Source organism: Chlamydotis macqueenii, chromosome W (genome assembly GCF_036417535.1).
Source record: "Chlamydotis macqueenii isolate bChlMac1 chromosome W, bChlMac1.mat, whole genome shotgun sequence".
NCBI classification, from domain to species: Eukaryota; Metazoa; Chordata; class Aves; order Otidiformes; family Otididae; genus Chlamydotis; species Chlamydotis macqueenii.
The window spans coordinates 33,196,842-33,211,916 of NC_141592.1; the positions used below are offsets into that span (position 1 = coordinate 33,196,842).

At 46.0% G+C, this 15,075-nt stretch overlaps 1 protein-coding gene across 1 annotated transcript in view; it reads left to right on the forward strand.

The window, feature by feature from the left end:
- The window catches only part of LOC147596646 (ubiquitin-conjugating enzyme E2 R2), a 60,992-nt gene extending 48,813 nt beyond the window's left edge, over positions 1–12,179 (forward strand). The window contains exons 3-5 of the mRNA XM_086769732.1: positions 3,752–3,849; positions 9,558–9,692; positions 11,126–12,179. Of these exons, the coding sequence (XP_086625858.1) occupies positions 3,752–3,849; positions 9,558–9,692; positions 11,126–11,345 (453 nt within the window). The 3' untranslated portion in view covers positions 11,346–12,179. The remainder of the gene's footprint in view (positions 1–3,751; positions 3,850–9,557; positions 9,693–11,125) is intronic.
- The last annotated feature ends 2,896 nt before the right edge of the window (positions 12,180–15,075 follow it).

Genomic DNA, 15,075 nt, shown 5'->3' on the forward strand with positions numbered 1-15,075 from the left:
TGCCAGCAAGCAAGAGAGAAGCAAAGGATGCTAAGGGTGCCCGAATGGGTGCCAGAATGGAATGGATGCCCCCTTCCATGGGCAACCCCCACTTCTATACTGAGCATGACGTTGATGGCATGGAATACTCTCTTTGGCCAGTTTGGGTCAATTATTCTGTCTGTCTTTCTCCCAGCTTCCCGCATCTGCAAATTAGCGAGACTTGGAAAGCAGGACGGTGTCCTTGGTCTCATTCACAACAACTCCTGTCATCAGGGCGTTTATCAACATTCTTCACACACGAAATCCAAAACACACCAGCTACTGAGAGGAAAACTAACTCTATTCCTGCCGAAACCAGGACAGCCCAGAAAGGGAATGACTTTATATAGAAGCAATCAGTTCAAAATTACCAAATTTCAGAGAGCTGTATTTGAAAGCTGAAGGCCTGTTTTGACTCAAAACTTGACTTTTAGCAGAGGCCAGTCAAATCCTTGCTAGACTTTTGGATATCCTAGACAAGTGTCAGCCTGCTAGGACTACTGGTTGAATAGTTTGAGGAGCTAAAGGCCTTCCAAAATATTCCTATTGGTGTAGCTCTGTCACCTTATCACAGGTCTTATGAGAGGTTCTGTAGGCTTCCTTTCAGCCCATTTCAAAACAGGAATGTCACTTCTCTTCCTTGCTGTGAACAAACAATGGCTTCAGTTTGATGCCTTGGGCTTGGAAGGCCCTTTTCTAACAAGTTGTTGCTGTTAAATGTCCAGCCTGGAATGAACATGCTTCAAATGTTATGGTGAAAACCACACTGATGGTGTAGTAATAAATGGCCAAAAGCCTCTCTGAACTTCAGTGCAGAACGGGATAGCAATCAGCTTTACTGGATGCTAAGGAGGATTGCTCTAAGCCCAAAGATGTCCTGAAATTGGTTATCTGACAGTCTTTTGACTTGAGTTTTGGACTTAGCACAGAATCTTGCATGTAGCCGAGGATGATGTTTTTCTTTAAGGCTCTATTTCAGTTACATGGGAGTTCGATCTATAAATAAAGGCAACTTTGAGACTTGCAGATTATACTGTGGATGTTGATTCTGAATCCAGAAATTCTCATGCAGGAGGCGAGTGGGAAATGGTTACCAAAATGGTATGTACAAAATGAGTCTTGGAAGGGACTTTAGTCCTGGTGGGAAAGACTGAAAATTGACTCTAGAAACAACTGAAGGTAGGAGGAGAAACTGAACCCAAAACTTGATGGGTGTATTTTGGGGTTACTCTTCAAATACTTTGTTTGTAGCAGAGGGAGCTGTCTTGGAGCTGAGGGAATCTGAAGCAGCTTGCAAACTGTTTTGGAAACAACATTTAAGCAATGAAGATGAGACACTGAGAACTCCAAATGAAACTGAAAATAAATCATCGAAGGGCTTGAGGTTTGAGGGTTTGTCAGGAGGAGGAAAAAAATCAATGTAAGGAAAAGGAAAGAAAGTAGCAGTGTACAGAATCTGATAGTGGGACCAGATTGAGAGGTTAAGGCTGACATTCCAGTACTGAGCAATGAGACTTGAGTAACTTTTGTGGTTTTCCCCATCTCTAGTTTACTTGGGTTATCTAGATGAATTTTGGTAAAACTGCATTCACTTGGTTTTTTTATTTTTATTACATAACAGTTCTCATTGCTAATAGAAGGTATAGGCTGTTTCCCATTGGCAGATGAATACTCCATCCTTCTTGTTTATATATTTCAAAAACTTACATAGGGAAAGGCTCTCCCCTTGACTGTGCTGATCCCCAAAACCTTGTGCTGGTCTCATCAGGCCCCATGACACCTTTACCCTTCCAGACTGTGATGCAGTGCTGCCCTGCTTGAATTTCCAAACATGTAACATTGATTGTTGCAAGAGGGAAACTTCTCACATCCTTGCTTCCCTCTATATCTTCATATTGTGAAATATCTGCTCGTCCACATGCTGCTGACCTGATCACTCAAGGAACTTCCCCCAAGTGTTGTGATGCTTTCTCCTAGCCACCAGCACTGCATTCTCCCAGGAGATGGTTAAAGGAAAAACTGGGTAAACTCGTGGAAATTATTAATAAAACCACAATAGGTTGTGAACATAATCTAACAAACACTAGTAAGGTTAACTTCACCTTAAAATTATATTAAAAATATTTCTAGATTGCACAAGCCTGTTGGAGTCCCAAAAAGGAAACTGCCTTGTTAGGGCAAACTGTTCCAGCAACATAAGTGTGCGCTTGGGTATTCAGCAGCTCCAGGTGCTATGTTGCTGTGTGTAGTTGTGTTCTTGACAAAAACCTGCTTCAAAATAATGAAGGCTTGCTAGATCAGCATACCTGGCAGGGTTAAAGAGCTGCTGAAATCTGAGTACTGATCACAAGCATCCAATGTTGAAGTAAGATCTCATTTGTCTACAAAACAAATGTCACTGTTAATCAAGGTGAATTGTAATATTTGGGAGGCCCTTCAGGTGAGCTGCTGCTATCTGTAGCTGTGATCACTGTCTCGGGCTCAAAGGCACAGATGCTATTGCTGTGAGCAGCACTACTTTGTGCTCTGGCTCCTGTGTGTTGAGCGGTGTTGTGGAGGTTCCTCAGGGCATAGCTGAGACCGGGTGTGTGGGGAGCTGCCAGCCTGCAGTATCAAGCAGAACTGATCTGCAGCTTCTCTTATTCCTGTCATCAACCTGCGCCTTGAGTCAGGGTGACAAAGGACAGTATGAGTGCTGCCTGTCAGCTGGGGCTGCATCACCTGAAGGTATGGGGCTGCCTCTGGGAACTTGTAGATCATCGCAGTAGCTGGCTGCAAGAGGCAGCAAGCCAAGAGGGCCTGCAGAGGCCAACATCTGCTGGTCAGCCTCAGGCCCCACCTGCACCTTCACCCTGTCCTGCAGTAAGGCCCCTGGAGGATATCAGCTGTGGTGAATACTGCTACCACACTCCTATAAAGTAATCGTGTCAGAGTGCTGTTGCTGATGGAGAAATAGGTTTACAGGCTTCTTAAAGTGTTTATAAATGGTAGGCATTATGGAGCTTTAAATCTGTATTCTGGCTATAACACTGGTGAGTAAAACACAAATTGAGGATTATGTGGCTGTATGGCTTTCCATATGCTGCCAAAATATTCTTGTATGCTGGAAGGGATTTTCAGTGAAACCTTCAGAGAGTATTTCCTGCTTTTTCATCTGGTATATTTCAAACAGCTGTGTCCTAGGGGAGCAGTATAAGCCTGCCCTGCACTATCTGTTCAACCTCCTTGTGTCCCAGGAGAAGCGTTGTTTTGATACCTGAGCTAGTAGAGAGTGCTAAACCCTTCAATTCAAAAATTCCTGTAGGCTACCACAGGGAACAAAAGATTTTTTTTTTTTTTTTTTTTTTTTTAACCCTACTTAGATCTCCTGTGACTAAAGCTCACTTCCATCACTGTGACATACTTGCTACCTGGAGACCAATTTAGTTTTATGTGACTTTATTACTAGTTTTGCTTGCTTTGCTATGTTATTTAAACCTCTTGACTTGAGATTGTTTTGTACCAATTCACAGACTAACTCTGTTTAGCAAGGGAAACTTCTGAGCATATAAATAGAGTAGACCCGGAAAGAATTGAGAACCATTTCCAGTTCTTGCATATTTCTCCTGGCACTTGGGGTGTTCATATCAACAAGGTTAAACTGTTCAGAACGTAGCCAGAGTGGTGGAGTTGAGTCATCGGACCTCTACCTTAAGCCAGGCTATTCTCAACTTTTGTTTCTGTCTTGCAGAATGGAGATGTATGTATTTCAATTCTTCACCCACCTGTAGATGACCCACAAAGTGGAGAGCTGCCATCTGAGAGGTGGAACCCTACCCAAAATGTCAGGTAAATGTGAATCTGATGTACAAAGGTAACCTCAAAGGCCTATTGTCTCTCTCCAAGACTAAAGCCTATGTTGGGAAAGGTTTGGAAGGGAATTAAAGACTTTGGGGGCTTTCAGATTTAAATTGAGTGGGAACCAGACTTGCCAAGTTGTCTGAAGATACTGGAGTGCTATGTGTCCTGATGCTGGGCTAACAATATGGAGACTTCTGCCCTGTTCACAGGGTTTCATGCTTTTTAAAGCAAGTTCTCAAACGTTTTAGCCTTTCCTAGTCCATGTTATCTTATGCTTAGGTTTTTCAAACTGCTCCAAGATACCACTAGGGGTAAGGAACATTTTTGAGTATTCAGGCCCAGTAGGAGTAACTTTGTGTAATCCTACCTACTGTTTGCCTTCCACTATTTGTCTCTGTCTCCTGTCCTGCAGTGTGGTATCTTGAGCAGTTAGCCAGGTAGTTTTCTTCCTGCCAAAAAGCTGAAGGATCACTAAGTACCAGAGGCATTCAAGGCTAACCTGTCCACTTTTTTGAAACACCAGCTGAATTTCATTCTCTTTACAAGATTCTGCCAGTAAAGAACTGATAAAACTCATCAAGTAGCAGCTCAGTGATGTGTGCAGCAGGAGTAGTGAGTGATGTAGTAGAAAAACCTTTAAGGTACTTCCTGTTCTAACTTTTTATTTGGATAATGAATCAGATTAAAGTTAAAATAACTGCCTGTAGATTTTTAGCATATCATAACGGAATTGTGCTTGCTTTGAGTGATTTATTAGATGTTGGTTCCCCAGCTTGAAATGTCAGTTATTTATTGATAAACCCAGCTGGAGATCTCAGCACATCTGAGGTTAGTGCAATGATTTGAAAAGGGTTGTCTGATAGTTTGACTTGAATTTCATGAAGCCAAGTTAGATGAAAGCTATTTGATAAGAGCCTTTGTCATAGCACATATCTAGCAAGGGGGATTTATTGGATTCTTAACCCTTGGAATGGGATTGTAACACACACTCACGCTCTGCAAAGTGCTGAACTAGAGCTAATGTGGCAGGAGACTAGAAATTGTAGCAGTCAGCAAATTACAACTGATGTTCCTCCTGGAGCATGCTACTTCAAGGTTAAAAAGGCTCAAGAGAAATGGTGTCTTAACTGTGTGAAGTTAGAAGAGTTGGTAATCTGACCTTCTGAGCTTGAGGTAAACATTATCCAATACATCTCTACCAAGTACAAGTGAGTATGAAACAACCTCTCAAAGTTCTAGTTCAGATTTTTAAAAAGGAAAGGAGAGCTTAAGTAGTAAGTTATGTTCACCTGTCCCTCTGCTCACATGGCTATTAAACTGTTTTTTCATACATCTGATATGGTTAGGACTAGATGACAAGCCTCAGCTAGCTGTTAGGAAACAGCTTTGGGCATTAATTACTTATATTGCACACATATTTTGAGTATTTTATTATATACAACTCTAAAGATTGACATGAAACTTCTCATGGTGCTAGTTCTCCGATTTCTACTCTCCCTTACCATGGTGCAGTTTTTGGTGCTTACTCTCTTGGAACATGTTGGGCTTAAGGGTGATATTTGGGGATAAAACATTCCTCAGCTGTATCAGCAAGCAGAAATAAAACTTGTCCTTAACTGGTAGCCTGCTATGAGAATCACCTGTTGGGCTAAGTGCTGATAGATATGTGCCCTACTGAGGTCCCATCTGGCTTTGCAAGGCTCCAGAGTGTCAGACAGGAGGCAGCAGGGCTGAAGGTGTGGGAGGGGAGCATGCTTGTGTACTAAACAGTCTATACTCATGCCACTCATGACAACAATCTAAATCTACCTCCCTCTATTTTAAAGCCATTACCCCTTGTCCTATCGCAACAGGCCCTACTGAACAGCCTCTCCCCATCTTTCCTGTAGCCCCCTTGAGGTACTGGAAGACCACTATCAGGTCTCCCCGGAGCCTCCTCTTCTCCAGGCTGAACAGCCCCAACTCTCTCAGCCTGTCCTCATAGGAGAGGTGCTCCAGCCCTCTGATCATCTTCATGGCCTCCTCTGGACCTTCTCCAACTGGTCCATGTCCTTCTTATGTTGGGGGCTCCAGAACTGGACACAGTACTCCAGGTGGGGTCTCACCAGGGCAGAGTAGAGGGGGAGAATCACCTCCCTCGACCTGCTGGCCACGCTTCTCTTGATGCAGCCCAGGATGCCGTTGGCCTTCTGGGCCACAAGGGTGCATTGCCGGCTCATGTTGAGCTTCTCGTCCACCAGCACTCCCAAGTCCTTCTCCTCAGGGCTGCTCTCCATCCATTCCCTGCCCAGCCTTGATTTGTGCCTGGGATTGCCACGACCCAGGTGCAGGACCTTGCACTCGGCCTGGTTGAACTTCCTGAGGTTGGCATGGGCCCACCTCTCCAGCCTGTCCAGGTCTTTCTTGATGGCATCCCTCCCTTCCAGCGTGTCGACGGCAACACACAACTTGGTGTCATTGGCGAACTTGCTGAGGGTGCGCTCTATCCCACTGTCCATGTCGCCGACAAAGATGTTGAACAGGGCCGGGCCCAGCACGGACCCCTGAGGGACGCCACTCGTGACCGGTCTCCACTTGGACATCGAGCCGTTGACCACCACTCTCTGAGTGGGGCCATCCAGCCAACTCCTTATCCACCGAGTGGTCCATCCATCAAACCCATGTTTCTCTAGTTTAGAGAGAAGGATGTCGTGTGGGACAGTGTCAAAAGCTTTGCACAAGTCCAGGTAGATGACGTCTGTTGCTCGTCCCTTGTCCACCGATGCCGTCACCCTGTCATAGAAGGCCACCAAATTGGTCAGGCACCATCTGCCCTTGGTGAAGCCATGTTGGCTGTCACCAACCACCTCCTTGCTCTCCATGTGCCTCAGCATGGTTTCCAGGAGAATCTGCTCCATGACCTTGCCAGGCACAGAGGTGAGTCAAGCATGCCCATTATTTTTTTTGTTTGTTTGTTTGTTTTTTTAAACACAGTCAATATGTACTTTCTCATCACTCAGAGCTAGATAAGGCAGGTATAAGTGAATATGGCAAACATCCAGCAAGATGTGAAGGAATGCAGTTGTGATCTGTGTGGCAGAGAATACTGCTTTTTCCCAAGTCCCATAAAGCTGAGGAAGTGGTGGCAAGGCTCTGGAGTTGAGGCTCTTTGTTTATTTTAGTTGCCTTTCTCCATATCTCCCCTGGTCTCACTCTCACCTTTGAGGTATACAGGCCAGAACTGAGCAGAATATTCAAGATGTTGGTAGATGTTGAGGCATGCCCTGTCTCACTTTGTTTCATGAGGATGCCCATTTTTTTTGTTGGCTTTTTTTGACTGCCTTTAGATCTGGACAATTTCTGCAACCAGCTCAGTGCACTAACATGACTGTCAGTACACCTCTGAAGGTGGCTCTGAGAGGCTATGATAGTGAGTAGCAGCTAGAACAAAAAAAAATCCTTTTCAACAAGGTATATAGCAGGATGTGCTGGTTGGGAGCCCCAGCTTGTCTACATAATGTCTGTTTTGGATGAAATTCATCTGTGGTTGAGCCTTCTGTTGATACATGGAGAGAAAAAAGCACTTAACAGGTCTGTTTTCTTGAGCCTCTGCTGGCTTCTCTTCTCTGATAAAGGGATGTAGAGGGACTTTCTCTAAAGACAACAGCACTGTAAACACTTAAAATGAAGTGGCATGGCAGCTGACAAGCTCACTGTTCCCCAGAGTGGAGTGGAGGGGTGTAAGAAAGCAGGATTAAAATCCCCACTTGTCATGCAAACAACTTGTATGAAGCAACATGCTGGAACAACCTTGCCCAAGAGAGAAACAGATCCCTGACAATATTGCAGAGGGTCAGGCTGTAGCCTGTCTGATGCTGAGGGTGTCTTCCGTCACACATGGTTCAACTGTGTGTGTGATTTTGGTCCTGTCAGATCCTATGTGCTGGCTTCCCTTCTTGTTAGTGTACCTTGTTCACCTACCTAAAAGGGGTACACCTTGTACCTTACCCACAGTAGCAGAGTTTGAGTCAGGGCAGACTCTCCAGCTCTTAAGGTATGGGCAGTGATGGAGCTGATACAACACACTAGTCAGGAATGAAAAATGCAGAGTCACCTCTAATAAACAGTTGCCTTGGTGTATTTAAGTAGCTTTGCAGTGACTTCAGAGTCTGGGGCACCAATCTCTTCCTCACTTTGATGGAAGCGTAGTAAAGCAGATGCTAAATCCAGATACAAATTCCTGTCCTCAACCTTCCCTAGACTTTGCTTGCTCTGTGGTAAGGCTGCTGTGATGATGCTGGAGCTGACATGCTGGCTTTACAGCCTGTTTGCTGAGAAACAAAAGCTTTTAAAAGAATTCTTGTGATGAAGTAGAAGACTCTCTCTTTCCTACCCATCATTCCAGTCTGACCAGACAGTTTTTTCCAGAGCTGCTGCTGTTTTTTTTTTTTTTTTTTTTGTCTTTTCTTTTCAATCATATAATTTGGAAAATAAACTGTAGAACAGTCTGGCCAGGCACAAGTGTTTAGTTTCAAAACCTTTCAAGAAACTCAGCATACAAATGACCAAGTACTTCCTGGAATTATATCCCGGATATAGGATCTGGTAGATGTGCTCAGCATGTGCCCCTAAATCAATGCAAGTACAGCTGGGGCTGTAGTCTCCTTTAATCAAGTTCTGCAAAGCACTTGCTATGTACTGCTGTATTTCAAGGCTTATTCCTTGTCTTTTGTTGTCTTTGTTCTTCCCTTCCATCTAAATCAAAAGCTGTTGCCAGCAGGACCACCTTGGACAAATGAAGCCATTGCGGTGGTAGCTACGGCCAGGTGGCTGGGTGTGTGGAGCTGCCTGATGTGAATTGCTGTTGAGTTTTGTGCTGGTTGTGGCACTGTGTGAGGAGCGAAGGGGTGAATCTCTGAAGTGCAAAGGGTTGTAGAAAATGCAAGAGTTCTGGATGAAGGAGGTGGTGTTTGCCCCTGGTAAATGCCAGTGGAGTGGGGCAGCTAGCAGCTCTGTGCTGCTGCTAGAAATCCAGGAAAGCACTCTGTCTGCTGGGGGTTGTGTGTCTGGCTCATGCTGGACTTGCCAAGTACCAGCAGCTGAATCCTGTTGGGCCCTTGGCAGTTTGCCTGGGTATTAGAAAACATCTGTGCTGTCTTCCCTTTGCTGTGCTTGTGTACTGTTACGGCAGCCTTAGCTGTGCAGGGGCTGAGGAGAGGAGAGACCTGGCTGCAGCTCTAACCTCTCAACACCCAGTGGGGCAGGGAAGGCAGTGTGGCCTCATCTGATGGTCTTAGGTCACAGTGGTCCTCTTCCCTATGCAGGGGGCAGGTGGAAAGCCTGGCTTTCTGCTGGGAGGCCAAATATCATCAGGAACAGGCTCACCAAGCAGGCTTCCAGCCCTGCACAATCCATGGGCAGTGTGGACAAGCTGAGTTCAGTTCTGATCCAAGCTTTAGCTGCCACCTCTTCCCAAGTATGTGCACAAACACTGATCTGTAGTCAGATTAGGTCTTCAAGATTTGTATTGCATCACCTTCCCTACATCGATGGCCAGAGTCTGAATTTCATAAATATCTGCTCTTATTTCAACTATTATCCTTGGCTTAAGTTTTGACTTTAAACAAGTTTCTGATGCATCACGTAAAGAAGTTGTCGGCATCCAGAATCCGTGAATGTGTTAGCTCTGACTCTGCTCTTGTGATTACCTTTTTCAGGACCATCTTACTGAGTGTAATCTCATTGCTTAATGAGCCCAACACATTCTCTCCTGCCAATGTGGATGCATCAGTCATGTTCAGGAAATGGAGGGACAGTAAAGGAAAAGACAAGGAGTATGCTGAAATCATAAGGTAAGCTTTGCCATGTGTGATGCTGTGCTACCAGCCTCCTGCTTTGAATCCTGTGAAACAAGCTGCTTGCAGAATTTGCTGAAACCAGCTTCTCACTGTCCTTGCTTCTTTGGAAATGAATTTTGCCGTCTTATTCCAAGCGCACACTTCTGGTCCCTCTAGGTTTTTCAGCATACAGAAGCAGTGCAGACTTCTGGAGCAGGGGGACTGGGCTGATCTGTCCTTGAATTGTTTTGTTGTTTGTTTGTTGGTTTTGGGGGGTTTTGTTTGTTTGGTTTTTTGTTGGTTTTTTTTTTCCAGACTAATCTGGCATGATGCTCTGCAAAGCCTATTGGCTCCTAGTAACTCCTAGTTAAAGTCCCCACTTGCCTTTGAGCGCTGCCTGCGTTGCTTGGGATGTAATTCAAACTGACTGCATCTGACTAATTCTGTGCTTAATGCACTCATGAATCATAATCTTGTCCCTCCAATTTGAAGGAATATCAGGGGAATCTGGCAAGCATTTGCTTCCAGCTAATCAAACTCAGCTTTGTACTGTTCAGTCTCACTGAGAAGTTCATGGTTCATCAGGTGCTGTAGGGAGATGATGTGAACTTGAGCCAGGGTTGCTGTAGAGCAGTGGTGGGCAACTTGTACTGCAGTGGGACCATTGTCCTGCTTGCCTGGGGCAAGACCACATCTGCATTGACTCTGCTAGCTGGGCATGCAGGATATAGCCCTGGTTGGAGCTATGCAGGACAGCCAGTTGCTGACCTGAGCTGTGCAAAAAGCCTTGCTGGGAGGTTCTTAGTCTTCTCCAGCTCCCTTGGCTTCAGTGGAGCTGGATGTACTCCATAAACAGAGTGTGGCAGACTGATGGGCAGGTGGGGGTGAAGGGGCAGGCTGCCATCTGCTCCCCTCCCTGCTGGGAGGCAGCAGCCAGAGCCTGTCCTGGGGTGATGGGAAACACTTGTCCCCTGCCAGCCCCAGGCAGCGCTGGGGTTATGGCTGCGTCTCAGTGTGCAGACATGTGCTCCAACTGCTCTTAGCATCCAGTGGGAGCTCACAGCTGCCAAATGCTTGTGGGAATTGCAGTTTTGAGCACACTGGAGTAGTTTCAATCAGTGTCAGAGTCAGTAAGTCATCTCAGGAAATCCTTGACCATCCCTTCTGTAGCGAACATAATGACATTTGCTGTGAGCTCTGGCAGGTCTCTAATGCAGAGTCCTATAGAATAACTGATTTCATATGTTGCTGAGAGCATGTGTGCTGCAAACACCCTTGGAGTGCTCCCAAGCCCTGGGGCTTCAGGAACTAAATCAGTTTCTAGTGGTGCTTCAGCCAAACATCAGCTCTGACTCTGAGCAGCTGGGGCTGGTTGGGAGGCTGGGAGTTGGGCCACGCTGCTGCTGGGACACAGCCTTGCTCATGTTGCTGTGTTGTCCTCCCCACAGGAAACAGGTTTTGGCTACCAAAGCCGAGGCAGAGAAGGATGGCGTGAAGGTCCCCACTACGCTGGCAGAGTACTGCATCAAAACTAAAGTGCCTTCTAATGACAACAGTTCAGATTTGCTTTATGACGACTTGTATGATGATGACATTGATGATGAAGATGAGGAGGAGGAGGATGCCGACTGTTATGATGATGATGATTCTGGCAATGAGGAGTCGTGACCTGCTCCCTCTGCCCCTGTACTGCCCTGCTGACTCAGGCCAGAAGGGAGCAGCAGTAACCTAGCAGCAGTCCAGCAAAAAAGTGTGGGGGTGCTGGATCAAAAAAAAAACAACCAACTTGATCTCCTGCTGTCTCCTGTTATATGGATCTGTTTGCTCCTTTTTTATGGACCTCTTAGAGACCCTCCACAGAATGTCTGAATTCTTGCATTCTTAACCCTTTCATCACTATATTATGAATTCTTTTTAAAAAGGAGACTCCCCTTTTCACTTCTGAAATGCTCACAGCGAAACAGATTTGCCTGTGTTTAGATTCTTGAATTAAATACAGTCCTGCATTGAGATGTTTAATGTATTTAAAGCTGGAACAAACCCATTGGAAGCTGGGTTTTCAGGAGCTCAAGTGCTGCATTTACTGGGAAGAAAAAAAATCCACACAAAGCAAATAATTGCCAAGGTTTAGCTGCTCCATTTACAATAACAGCGTGTGTACATTCGTTTAGCCTTGTGGTGGTGGCTTTTCCTTTATAAGGTGCAGAGTGGAGAATGTAAAGCTACTGTGTTGAGCTTGATGGGATGTCACGGAGAAGTACAGTATTCATTTTCAGCCTTCTCAATTTAGGAAATGGCTGGCCCCTGGAGTCCCAGAGGGCACAGTCACCTTTGTCTCTGAAAAAGGCTTCTGATATGAACCCTAAAATAAACACTTAACACTTCACATCTGTACAACTGAGCCCTGGGTTGCTGCTTTTTTTGTTTTTTTTTTTTTTCAGACTAGATTGGGGTTGAAAAAGTTCAGTTGTTTATCTATCTGTGCTGCTGAGATCTAGTGCCAGCTGCCAAATGGGGTGGTGTTCATTCTGAACTTTTTTTTGGCAGTGGGAGACAGCGCCTCCTGCCCCAGTGCTCACTAGCAGCCCTTGCTTTCTGCAGCCCAAAGCCAGTGCTGGCCTGAGCCTTCTTCCTGTTGCTTATGTAGGTCATGGGTTGGTAAATGCAGCTCTGCTGCAGCCCTGTGGGCCCTGCAGAGCGGACAGAAGTCAAAGCTGCCTCTGGTGCCTGCCTGAGACAGCCAGGCTGTCCCTGTGACTGTAGCGGCTGCTGTGGCTGAGGCACAGGGTAGTGGGGATGTGTGCGTGCTGGGCTCTCCCCTGCTTCCCTGGCTGGGGCATGAGTGAGTGTGCAACCCCACAGGAGAGGGGTACACAGAGCCTGAGCTGGTAGAGAAGGCCAGCAGCAATTTGATTGATAGACTAGCAGCATGCTTCAAGTGGTGCACTGAGAGTGACCTGCTGCATGTTTTTTGGCGCTCTGGTCAGAGTTTAGGGCATTCCCTCGTGGGCAGGAGGGCAATCCTGCATCCTGTTCTCTGCGGAACCCTATTAATTGGTCCCTCAGCACCCTCACCCCATTGCAATGTGCTGCTGGTGTTTGGCTGTGGTGGCCTGAATTCCTTTTGCATGATCCCTTGATCAGCAGCCAGCTCTGCCCTCCTGTGTTGAGCCCTGGCACCATCAGGAGCAGATCTGAGGCGCTGGCCCTGCTTCGGCGAGACCCTCCATTCCCACAGGTACAGAGGCAGTTACTCTGATAAGAGCTGTGGGCATTTGTTTTATGCCTTCCCTTCTTTGTTTATTTTGGGGTTTTCAATGGTACATCACCAGTTGTGGTTCCTCAAGGGGCACTTTGGTAGGAGTAAACTTTTTGTTCTGCAATCATCAGAAGCAAAATGAGAATGAGCAAGCTGGGGGGGGGGGGGGGGGGGGGGGGGGGGAAGGCTAGTGGGGCTCTGTTTGAAATGAGCAAAAAAAAGGTAGATATGTGTTTCAAAAATGTTGCTTGGCTGGGACTTAATGCAGCAGGCACAGTCCCTGCTCCTCTGCCCCAGGGTGTGCTGGTGGTGCATCCCTCTGTGGAGTAAAGGCAGCCCAAGTGGTGATACCTTGTCCCATAGTGCTCCCTGCAGCCATCAGCCCTCCTGCTTGCATGTTACTTGGGGAGGCAGCTGGACACCCCCCCCCCCCCCCCCCCCCCCCCCCCCCCAAAAAATCAGTGCTGGTGTTGGCAAACCAGTCCCTGACTGGTCTTAGGGCTCCACTGGGACAGGGACAGCAACCTCCAGCTTTTGGTGGGAGGGTGAAGGAGAAGAGTATGGCAATGCTGGCTGTGCTGATGACTTGGTTTGAATTGAGGATACTGTATCTTTCAGGATTTCCCTTGTATTTTTGACCATCTTCACTCCAGTGACTTGTATTTTCAAGCTTGGTGTTGTAAGATGCATTATCATGACTCTTCTGTTGCCCTTTTTAAGACAAAGCAGCAACCTCTTTTGAGCCCTTCTACAGTAACCAGACTACTTTCTCTTCCCCACTGTCCTGTGCAGTGTCATTGCTTGTTGACTTGCTGGTTGGTGGTGGTGGTGGGTTTTTTTTTTTGTTGTTGTTTGTTTGTTTTTTTGAGATAGATATAAACTGAAGGGGGGGGAGTAGTTTTTTTTCTTTTGAAACTATTTAAGAAATTGCAGAAAAATGTTTACCTGCTCTGTGTATTTGGGTTTCTTTCTTAACCCTTTTATGTTGTCTCAGCCACTATTAGTGTTTACATTTGTAACTACAAGCTCCTTCAAATGCAGTTTTCAACCATTCTGAAAGCAGCAGGGTACACTAGATTCTTAGTAGTTTTACTAGCTAAAATTCCCAGATTTTTTTTTTTTATTCAGTATAATTTACCAGAAAGAACATTTTGTGTTATCTTCCTCTCCAGCAGTTATTTTATCTTTTCTGCACATCTGTCTACTAATAAAAATGTGAAATGAAAATAGCCCTGTACTTTTACTTACCTGTTCTTTGAGCTGGTTTATTTGCATGGGTTTTTATTTAAAGCTTGGAAAAAACCAGCTACTCTCAAGTTTAGTGCTGCTCCACTATCAATGCCTATAACATATAGATAAATATCTATAAGGTCATGGGAGATTAAAGCTGCTGTTTGACAGCTGCCAAGACTAAAGAATGAGCTGATTATAGAGAAGTTAGTTACTTTACTTATTTTTTCACAAAAGACCATGTATGGGCTTTGTTGTTATATTTAGTCTTCTTTCTGAGTCAGAAAGGGGGGAGGGGGATCCATGGTCTCAGAGGACTGCAGCAGGTTCTTGCTGCTGTAGTGCTGCTGTCTGTTTTCCTGTTATGGCTGGAACATGGTGCTCCTGAAGTGGTCAGACAAGGCTGGGGGGGGTTGGTGCTTCCTGGGCCAGGGGCTGCAGCTGCATGCTTCTGCTTCAGTATGGTGCTAGAAGACTGCTGATGGCATAGCATTTATAGAATCATAGAATGGTTAGAGTTGGAAGGGACCTTCAAAGGTCATCCAGTCCAACCCCCCTGCAAGGAGCAGGGACATCCCTGACTAGGTCAGGTTGCTCAGAGACTCATCCAGCCTGGCCTTGAACGTTTCCAGGGATGGGGCATCCACCACCTCTCTGGGCAACCTGTTCCAGTGCTCCACCACCCTCAGCGTAAAAAACTTTTTCCTAATTTCTAATCTAAATCTACCTCCCTCTATTTTAAAACCATTACCCCTCGTCCTATTGCAACAGGCTCTGCTGAACAGCCTTTCCCCATCTTTCCTGTAGGCCCCCTTGAGGTACTGGAAGACCACTATCAGGTCTCCCTGGAGCCTCCTCTTCTCCAGGCTGAACAGCCCCAACTCTCTCAGCCTGTCCTCATAGGAAAGG